Source organism: Equus caballus, chromosome 8, assembly GCF_041296265.1.
Source record: "Equus caballus isolate H_3958 breed thoroughbred chromosome 8, TB-T2T, whole genome shotgun sequence".
Lineage (NCBI taxonomy): Eukaryota > Metazoa > Chordata > Mammalia > Perissodactyla > Equidae > Equus > Equus caballus.
This window is the reverse complement of record NC_091691.1, coordinates 7392072-7402642: the sequence shown is the minus strand read 5'-3', so window position 1 is coordinate 7402642 and position 10571 is coordinate 7392072. Positions and strand designations below refer to the sequence as shown.

Genomic DNA, 10571 nt, shown 5'->3' with positions numbered 1-10571 from the left:
CACTGCACAGACCTGCTGCCTCCCCAGCCCCTGAGACACCAGCTGAAGAAGCCACAGACCCCTCTCATATAGGGGAGATGTGGCTGTGGCAAGTCTCAGGCCAGGCAAGAAAGAGGGTGGATGGTAACCACGGGGAGGACCCCTGCACTGGGCTTTCAAGGGTCCATGGGCGGGATGTGAGCCTACCTCCAGAGGAACAGTCTTAGGGTGTATTTGGCTCTGAGGAGCCGGAAGATACTGAATCCTGCTCAAATCAAAGGATGTTTGCTGAAAAGACCCAGCGCACCAACTCGGGGGCAGCCAAGGGCAGTAGGGAAATGGAAGGTGGGGCTCAGGGCTCCGTCACCTCCACTACCCACCAGCCTTCTCTGCGTCTTCCTGCTTAGCTTCATCTGAGTGTGGACCTGCCAGTGACTCTGCCACTTTCCAGTTTGTGTCCCCAGCCCCCTCTTACTTTCTCAGCCTTTGTCCTAAAGTCTGGAGAGGGGTCTGACCAGCATAGCCCACCTATGCATGCTGGGTCTGGTGTCTAGTCTTGTGTAATCAGTAGGGGCCCTGAGAAGGGGTGTAGGACAGTCATGTCCAGTGCCGGGCCCCACAGTAAGAGTCTGGTAATCAGAGGCCCTCCCTTGGGGACTGGGGACCAGGTTTGTGTCTAGCCTGTGTTTAGATCTATGTGAGTCCAGACGAGCCACTTCCCCTCTCTCAGCCTGCTTCCAAACTCACAGCTATGGATGGTGCCTTGGGTTCCATCACATGTTCATGGCTGTGAGCTAGCTCATCATAGATCACAGATAGGGAAACTGAGGCCCCAGCAGCAAAGTGAGTTGTCTAGGGACATGCAGCAACAAGAGGAGAGGCCCATCCCACAGCTTCCGCAGCCCAGTTGCTGGAAATGGGTTCTCCCCTCCTGGTGCCTCCCAGGGCCCCCTCCCTGCATCAATTGCTTCCCTCAGCAGAGGCCTGAGTCCCTGAAGGGTAGCGCTCAGATCTGAGGGATTTGGGGAGCCTGTGGGCCAGGGCAGGCTGCTCTGGGCTTCTGGATGGAGCCAAGGAGCCCGCTGCTGCCCTCCATGAAGCTGGGCGCCCCGCCCTCCACTCTCCCTCAAGGGAATATCCTGTGGAGAGCCTTACTGCCTGAAGGTCAAGGCCAGTTAGAAACTGGCCCTCTGGAGCCAGATAAACCTGGTCCAAATCCCCTGCCACTCCTCAAGTCACACAACTCTGGGCACTTTGCTTCCTCCCCTGGCCGAGCTCTCTGTCGGCACCCACCTCCAGGGGTAACCGAGTAGAGTGGATGGGATGGAGCCCTCAGTCCCTGGCAGCCAGTGGTGTTAGGTCTTTCTGCACCCTGGCCCTTCTGGGTTCCTATCTGGGATCACCTGCTGGGTCACCTGCTTTGGGCTCCGCCCTCAGCCTGCCCTCCACCCCAGCCCTCTCCATCCCACCAAGGCCCACCCTGCCCTCATCCTGGTTAATCCGCATTCCTCATAGTCCACCCCTCACCAGGTGGGGCAGGTGGGAGCCGCTTTGTGACAGTCTTGGAAGAAGTGTAGACACATTTTCACTGCCCAATACTCCCCGCCAGCTTAGCTCTGAAAAGGTCAGGGTGTTTACTACATTTTAAAATTATTATTGTTTTTTTATTAAAGGGAACACTGGAAAACTGACAAAATCCCACAAAGAATATACCCTTAGGCGGCCCTGATTCCTCCTCTTCAGGAAACGCGGACGGAAGGGGGCTGTTCTCTTGGCTGGCTCAGTTTCCCTCCCCTAACCTCTCCTGGAGAAACTCTGTCTAAATACCCCCGTATTTTGGTCCTTGGCCTGGAAATCCCCTGCCATACAGTTTGGGTTTTGCAGCAGTGATATGCATGCTCCAGCGGGTGTCAGAATCACCAGAGACAAATGTAAAAATGCAGATTCCCGGGCCCACCGGAGCGCGTCTCATTCAGCGGGTCTCGGGTGAAGCTGGGAGTATTTCATCCGCGTGCAATGATTGTGGTGCGAGTTGGGAGGCACTTGCAGCCATTCCGTAGTTTGACCACCAGAGGGCGCCTCGAACAGGGCTAATTGGTCGCCCTTTGAGGTCTTCTTCCTCCAAACGGGTTGCTGTCATCAAGGACTTGTTGGTCAGACAACAGGCTAGGGGTGAGCCGTGCCCTAGTGGGCAGGAGCTTCCGCAGGGAAGAAAGCTCAACGTCAGGAAAGACGCTCGCAGCCGGCACTGAGCACCTGGCTGGGGTGGGCATTCTGCCTTGGTTCTTGCGCACTTGGACTCCAGAGCTAAGAAGCCAGGGCCCAGTTGGAATCCGGATCAGCCTGTCCTGCTCTGGAGCTCGTTGTTTACGCAAACCTGAGCTCAGAGAGCATCCTGTTGATCAGATGGGAAAGCCTAGACCCAGGCAAGGGCAAAGGCTTAGTGGCGGCTGCCTTACCTCCCAGCCCACGTAGGGCTCTTTGTCCTGCTAGGGCTGGGGACTGGGGTCAGAGGGTGGACCCTAGGAATTCCAGCTATGAGTCAGCTCTGAGTGCCCAGGGAATGGGACAGGGGCTGCTGGCCCGGGAGTGGATGTTGGTAGGCAGTACCCTGTTTCCGCAGCTGTGGGTGGCCCTGGTGATTCAGCTTCCCTCTGCCCGCCCAGAGGGGGCCCGCCCTGGGCTGGGAGAGGGGGGAGGTGCTGAGACTAGGGAGGGGCGATGGAGGGGCCTTTAAGCGACCCGGTAGTCCAACTCTTCTGGGTGCTGAGGTCTCACGGGATAACTGTGGCCAGAGACCAGGTGGTCCCGAGACTGGTCCTGGGTTGGGGGCTCCCAAGGGGCGAGGTCCTTGAAGATGGAGTGAGCCTCCTGTGAGGCTGGGAGTTTTCATTGGGCTCTCTCAGAAAGACACTCCAGAATCTCCCGCCCTGTGTTGGTCTCTATTCGGGGTTGGCCTTGGCGCTGGGTAGGGAGGGGCCTGATCCCCTGCTGGGGGAAGTGGGGGACAGAGAGGCTGACCACTCCAGCTAGGGGGGCTCTGCTGCTGGAGGGAAGGCTAAGCCGATGGAGGAGGGGCTGCGAGCGGGCGGCGTGGGGGCGGGGCGAGACATGCCTCCGGGCTCTGGGGGTGGGCGGGGCCTGGCCAGGGGCGGTGCCCGGGGCTCAGCCCAGCTTTCCGGGTGGGGCGCGGGCGGCGGCGGCGGAGGCGGGGCTGAGCGCGCGGGGCCTCGCCCGCCGGCCCGGCTCGGGCTGGAGCTGGGCGGGAGCAGCTGCCGGAGCCGCAGCGGCAGCCGGAGACGCAGCCTAAACCGCTGGGAGCTGGAGCCGGAGCCGGAGCGCAGGCCCTGCCGGAGCTGAGCCGAGCCGAGCCGAGCCGAGCTCGCCGCCTGATAGCGACTGCAGCGCGGGCCGATGTGTCATCCAGCCGCAGGGCCTGGGCACTGTCGGAGGAAGCGAGCCGCGACCGCCGGGCACCACTGGGCGCGGGAACCCGCATCGCCCCTGCCAGGTCTGGGCACGGCCTGAACACGCAGAAGGTCCGAAGAGAAAAAGGAAGGAGGATTCCATCTCAGCGCGGCGTGGGCACTGGGCAGTGAGAAGAGTGGAGATTTCACCTGGCACTGGGCAGAGGTGCCCGGAGCTTACTAGGCCAGGCTCGAGCATCAGAGCCTGGCATCCCCGCGGCCACGACCTGGGCTCTGCCCTGCTTGAGCCGGGAACCCAGTCAGCATAGCTCCTGGACCTCTGCTGGCACAGGCCTGGCACAAGAAGCAGTGCCCTCACCTGTCTGAGACCTGGCCAGGATCTGAGGGCCCAGGATCTGGCCTAGCCCAAACTGGGGCTCTCTGGTGGCCCAGAGCTGGTCACTGGAGGGCACACCTCCTGCCCCAGCCCCTCTGGTACGGATGTGCCGCTGCTGGCTGGAGCACCATGATGGCAGGATGACCTCAGCTGAGGCAGTGGCAGTGGCTGACAATGCTCGGGTGGCTGGTTCCCCCGAGTGGCCCCTTGATGCCCCCCAGGCCCTTGGGCAGCCTGGCCGGGCCCGGGTGGCCATGGCAGCACTAGTGTGGCTGCTGGCGGGAGCCAGCATGTCGAGCCTCAACAAGTGGATTTTCACAGTGCATGGCTTCGGGCAGCCCCTGCTGCTCTCGGCGCTGCACATGCTGGCGGCAGCATTGGCATGCCACTGGGGGGCACAGCGCCCCATGCCCGGCCGCACCCGCCGCCAAGTGCTGCTGCTCAGCCTCACCTTCGGCACCTCGATGGCCTGCGGCAATGTGGGCCTGAGCGCGGTGCCCCTGGACCTGGCACAGCTGGCCACCACCACCACGCCACTGATCACGCTGGCCCTGTCGGCGCTGCTGCTTGGCCGCCGCCATCACCCACTGCAGTTTGCCGCCATGGGCCCACTCTGCCTGGGGGCTGCCTGCAGCCTGGCTGGTGAGCTCCGGACACCCCCTGCTGGCTGTGGCTTCCTGCTGGCAGCCACCTGCCTCCGTGGCCTCAAGTCCATTCAGCAGAGTAAGTGCCCCAGTCGCTGGCTGAGGTGGGGATCGGGGTGGGTATGTGGCTGGATGGTCCTGTGAGGGGTATGGCTGTCATCCCATTTTACAGAAGAAGAAACGGAGGCTCATGGCTTTGGAAGAGGCAGAAACTGAGGCTCAGAAAGAGCCAGTAGGTCAGGGAGTTCCAGGCCCCAAACTTAGGCTCTAGAGGCCCAACCAATATTTAATAACAGTCGCCATTGATAGGTGTTGCATGTTTTGTCAAGCCCCTTATCTCACTGGATCTCCGTACTGCCCTGATCAAGGAAGTCACTATATTGTCCCCATCTGACAGGTAGAGGGGCTTGCCCTGGGTCATGTGGCCAGTGAGCAGCAGAGGCAAGATTTGAACCCAGGCAGTCAGACTCCATGCTGTCCAAGTGATGTGGCTTAAGGCTGTGGACCCAGAGGGAGGCCTGATAGCGGGGACCAGGGAGAGAGCAAGAGGGCAAGGCCTTGAGCTGGGATTTGGAAGCCCGGGAGTTTGGCTAAGTCTAGGAAGGGCTGATGTTTGCTAGGAGTTGCAGTGTAACAGGCCCTGTGCTAAGTGTTGACCTTGAGTCACCGTGGCAACCACCATCATCACCCCCATTTTACAGATGATGTAATTGAGGCCCAGAGGGGTTCGTGATTTGCCCAGGGTCACGTGGCTTCTGAGGACTGGAATCCTGGTCTCTGTGATTCTGGACCTTGGCTCTGATGAAAGGGGATGCGGGCTCTGGGCAGAGGGTGGGGTGGAGGTTCCAGGCCTGGATCCTGGTAAATTACTCTGCCTGAGGGTGGAGGCCACCTTCCTGCCTGTCCTACTGAGGCATCTGAGTCACAGTCCCCATCCCTGCCCTCTTAGCCTCAACCCAAGGTAGACGTGGGGGAGGCCAGGGTGCCCACTCGGGGTGGGGAGGCCTGGGTTTAAGCCACATCTTTGCTCATACTTGCTGGGTGACCTTGGGCAGGTCCAGGTCTTGTCTGGGCCTCAGTCTCCCCATCTGTTCAGTGGAGGAGGGTTGGAGCTGATGGAGTTCCAGGGACCTCTTGCTCTCCCTGCCTTCCAGCTCTGAGATCCTGTGACCCAGGCCTGGGAGAAGGAAGGTGCTCTCCAAGTGTGCCGGGCTGGGGTTGGGGCACCCTGCAGCCAGGGAAGGTTGAAGTCAGAGCTCAGCCCTGCCCTGGCCTCTTCAGAGCCAGGACCCAGAGGCCCTGTCCCCATCCTCCTGGGCCCTGTGGCAGGGCCAAAGCCCGGTTCTATTTTTGCCCTCAGGTTACATGAGAGCTAGAGCCTGAGCTTGGACCTGGGCTCTGGGCATGAGTTGGCAGCGGGAAACCTGACCTCACAGGCCCCCTGCCCCCCACCTCCCCTGGCAGGGCCACAGGGCTGGGAAGGGCCCAGCCTCAAGGCCCACACCATGCCTGCTGAGGCCCAGTGCTCCTCACCTAGGAGGAGCCCTGGCCTGCAGGACAACTGAGAGCAGCCAGGCTTCAGGCACACAGGCACGGAGCAGCAGGTGCCTGGCTTCAGGCTACGTCTTGACCTCTGCCAGCTCCCTCCTTCTCTCCCAAATGTCAACTGCCTGGCCCCTGAGGCATGTTGGGTGCTTGCTCCAGACTCCCACAGTGCCCTCTGCTTCCCCCAGCATGACTCCAAATGCCCTGTATTATGACCACTTGGTTCCCAGCAGACAGGAACTCTTAGAGGGCATGGACTGGCTTTGGGGTCTCTTCATGTCCCCAGCACCTGGCCTGGGACCTGGCACAGGGCAGTACTCCTTAAGTGGTGGATTTATTAATGGCTCTGACTGCAGGATTGGCAGGCTGATGAGGCTCCATGGCTCAGTGTACTAAGGAGGGAGCTTAGGAGGCTGGAGGCCCCACCAACAGAGATAGGAGCCTGGCAGAGGTGGGGAGGAGCAGACTGGAGCCAGGGGCTGAGATGGGTTTTGCATCTGAGGAGGTTTCCACTTCCACAGGTTCCAGGAAAGGCATCAGGGCCAGATTCAGACTAGAGTGTAAATGGCCAGCTCCTTTCCTGAGAGCAGACTCCATGGGATCAGGGGATGAGAATCCAGGAAGAGGAAGGCCCAGGCACCCAGGGCCAGCAGCTTCCTTCCTACCTGGGCCAATTGCAGGCCCAGGGGGTCTACGTGGGGAAAGAGGTGATGCCAGCTTGCTGAACTTGTCCTGAGCTGTACCCACCTGCATCAGGGAGCAGCCTGACCGATCCCTGTCCTCTGAGCTCTCAGGCTCGTGGGGAGATGCACTCAGAAGTAGAAATCACAATGGCTGGGGAGAAAGTCTAGAGCCAAAGTGGGCACAGGTACAGTTGGGGCGGATACTTCTTCCTGGGGAGCCCGGAGAAGGCTGCCTGGGGAGGAGGCACGCAGCATTGATAGTAATATAATCATAGTAGTGAACCCTTGCTGAGCCCTCACTGTGTGCCCACGCCGTGCCCAGCACTTCATAGACCAGAGCAGAAGGGCGTTCTGGGAGCAGGAAACAGGCCACGCCAGGGCACGGGGTGTCAGCCAGCAGGAGCAGAGTGGGAGGGATCGTGACAGCTGCCGTGGTGAGCAGTTACCACTGGGCACCAGGCCCTGTGCTCAGCACCTTACACACCCCTAAGGGGGGGTGTTGTCACCTTCCCATGCTACACACAAGGAGATAGGCATAGAGAAAGCGTGACTCGGCTGATATCACACAGCTAGTGAAGGAGTGAAGACGGGCTACACCAGTAGCCAGTGGAGCAGCGTCTAGAGAACATGTTTGTCTGTGTGTGACAGAAGCTTGGGTGTATTCAGATGCTGAAACGAAAATCTCTTTGGAGAAGGCAAGGTTGAAATGGAGGGTTTGGGGGGCTGGCAGAGGATGGGGTCGCTGAGGAGGCAGGATGACAGGCTGGCATTTTGGGGGCCCCGAGTGGGGGGCGTCTCCTCTGGCAGATCACTACCCTTTCTCTGGGCTGCAGGGAGGGGAGGCAGAGGGCTGGCTGGGATGCAGAACAGGCACAAGGGACTGGGTGGGCAGGTTAGGACCTTCCTGCCTGGCTGCCTCACAGAGGGTGAAATTCACCTGAAATCCTGAACCCCTTCCAGTGATCGGACACTTAACAGGCAGGCCACAGGCAGCTCGGAACAGCGCTAAATTTGGAGTGAATGAGCAGGAGGCATTCCAATTATCTGTTCATTTCTAGAAATGCTTGAGCTGGAGGGACTGTTGCCTAGAGAACAAAGCCAAATATCAGAATGAAATTGAGAGAAATATAAGATTCCCTGTTCTAAGCATAGCCTATGAGTAAGCACCTCTGTGGCTCTTTGGAAAATGTGTGTCAGAAAGCGCATAGCGGCTCAGGGAGCCCTGGGAGGGGGGCCTGGATCCATTACTCATCTCTCGCCACTAAAACTTGGAGAAGGCCCCAAACCGTCATTGTCCTCATGCAAATCTTGTCATTTCACCCGAGCTGTGTCTGACGTTGATGACGGGCACCACTTCCTTTGTGAACCTGCCTGGTGGTAACGTGTGTACACACATACATAGAGGCACACACTCACACATATGCAAGGCGTTAGGATCCTCTCTTTCCTTACGAAGCTAAAAGGTTTCCTCTTAGTCCTGGGTTCATCTCAACAAGCCCCGGTGCTGGTAGCAAAAGATGTTGATTATCAGTTATAAACAGGGAGTGACAGCCAATTGCAAACAATGACTTTCTTGTTGTTCCCTTGTCATCCCAATGGTCATAAGTGAATGAACATTTGACTCAAAGAATTTATTATTTTAAAACTCATTTTTTTTTTTTTCCAATGGAAAGCCCACGTAGCTAGTAAATGGCAGAGCTGGGACTTCTGTGGCCTGCCCCCTCTATGGTGGGGTAATGGGTGTGATGAGGGCTGAGGCCAGGGCAGGTGGGTGGGGGCCACTTGGTGCAGAACCTTCAAAGCCGGTTAAGAACCTGGAATATTTTTCTCCAGAGCCTGGGGCGCCCCCAAAGATTATATTTCTGAGCCACATTTCATGTTTTCTGATCATGTGGATATCACAAGCAGAGTATTGTTTCAGCCTGTGGAAGGTGTTTTGAAGTGGGTGATAACAGGCTTATTTATTTTGTCTTTTTATATTGACTGAGCACTTACCTTATAAAGGCTTTATGTACGTTATCTATTTTAATCTTTACAACAACCCTCCGTATTATGTTTTATTACCACCCAACTTTGCAGGTGAGGAAAGCTAGACCTGCACAGGTTAAGTGCCAGGTCACGGCTAGTAAGGAGGGGACACAGGTCACAATCCAGGCAGTCTGACTGGATTCTGGATTGTCACGCTACACAGGGGGAGCCACTAACTCTCCCCAAGGGGTTGGGGCAGACTTCCTGGAGGTCATCCTGGGTCGGCTGAGTGGGGGTTGTCTCCCCACTGGGTGCTGATGGCCACTGTCCTGGTTACAGGTGCCCTGCTGCAAGAGGAGAGGCTGGACGCGGTGACCCTGTTGTACGCCACCTCGCTGCCCAGCTTCTGCCTGCTGGCGGGTGCGGCCCTTGTGCTGGAGGCTGGTGTGGCACCGCCACCCGCTCCCACTGACTCCCGCCTCTGGGCCTGCATCCTGCTCAGCTGCCTCCTGTCTGTGCTCTACAACCTGGCCAGCTTCTCCCTGCTGGCTCTCACCTCTGCCCTCACTGTTCACGTCCTGGGCAACCTCACTGTTGTGGGCAACCTCGTCCTGTCCCGGCTCCTGTTTGGCAGCCGCCTCAGCACCCTCAGCTACGTGGGCATTGCACTCACTCTTTCAGGAATGTTCCTTTACCACAACTGCGAGTTCGTGGCCTCCTGGGCTGTCCGCCGGGGCTTCTGGAGGAGGGACCAACCTGGCAAGGGTCTTTGAGACCTGGGGGAGGGCAGGAGCCTCCTGGGGCAGCCCCAGCCTGAATCCAGCCTCGGCCAGTGGCCATGGGAAAAATGGAGAGCAGGTAGCTGCTGGGGCCAGCGAGGGAGAGGGGCCTTCTGGAAGGGCCACCTTGGAAGCTGGAATGGGACTCCCAGAGAGACCCACCTCCTGTCCCTGCCCTGTCTCTCCTTATCACAGACCCTACTCACCACTGGATGGTGGGTCCAAGCCTGGCACAGTCACTGTGCTTGTCGGAGTAATTATTATGATTACTATCAACTACTACACTGAAAATTGCCGGCCAAACTTTGGAAACCTCACCGTGTTCTGATGGCGACAACGATGATTCTTGGCGGTTGCACAATCCTTCCTCCAGGAAGTGGGGGAGGCAGCTAGGGGGCCCAGGGAAGGGCTTCTTTGCTTCTGGGTTCCCTCCCGGGAATTGGGGTCATCTGGGCCAACTCCAGGCAGCTGCTGTGACCTAACCCCTGGGCCCCCCAATTTTGGGTCTTCCGTCCTCAAATAAACTATTTTTGCTTGTATACTTGTGTCATTCCTCGGGGTTCCAGCCAAGGAAATACAGGGCGAGCAGTGGACCCACTGGCTGCTGGCCACCCACACAGAAACGAGGACCATCCTCCCTTACCCACTGTGGCTTGTCCAGGTCCCCAACCTAGCCCCATTCTCTGAAGTCTCTCCACTGGCCAGGCCACCTTTGCCCATCTTTTGAATGGCAGCAATGGCTTCCTCTCTACTCTGCTCTGGCCCCACTCTATCTTCCTTTGCAGCCCTATGTGTTTCCAAAACACATACCTTCTGTGGCTCCCTGCTGCTTTCCTGCCCCAGACCACAAGGCCCTCAGGATCTGGCCCCTCTGGTCTCACCAGGCTCCCTGTCTCAATTCTCCCTTGGGCTCCACCTTCTAGCCTCACCTACTTCCTTCAGGTCCCCCATGATACCATGCCTGCTCACCGGAGCCTTTCCACATGCTGTTCTCTCTGTCTAGTTTCTTCTTCCTATATGTCCTCCCTTCTCATGACTAAACCCATGCCTGGGAGAGAAAACGCAAACGTGCAGCTTTCCTTTAAAAGAAAAACCAAAAAAGGAAGGCTGATGAAGGAAGAAGCTTGACAAGGTCTGTGCTCAGGGCTGTGGGTACAGAGGACAAGGAA

The 10571-nt window shown here is 58.2% G+C and overlaps 1 protein-coding gene across 1 annotated transcript; it reads left to right on the top strand.

The window, feature by feature from the left end:
* The first annotated feature begins 3170 nt into the window (after window positions 1-3170).
* Window positions 3171-9941, top strand: SLC35E4 (solute carrier family 35 member E4). The gene is made up of 2 exons (XM_001497797.5): window positions 3171-4506; window positions 8963-9941. Exons 1-2 carry the CDS (start codon window positions 3888-3890, stop codon window positions 9394-9396), a joined length of 1053 nt encoding a protein of 350 aa, XP_001497847.1. The 5' UTR covers window positions 3171-3887; the 3' UTR covers window positions 9397-9941.
* The last annotated feature ends 630 nt before the right edge of the window (window positions 9942-10571 follow it).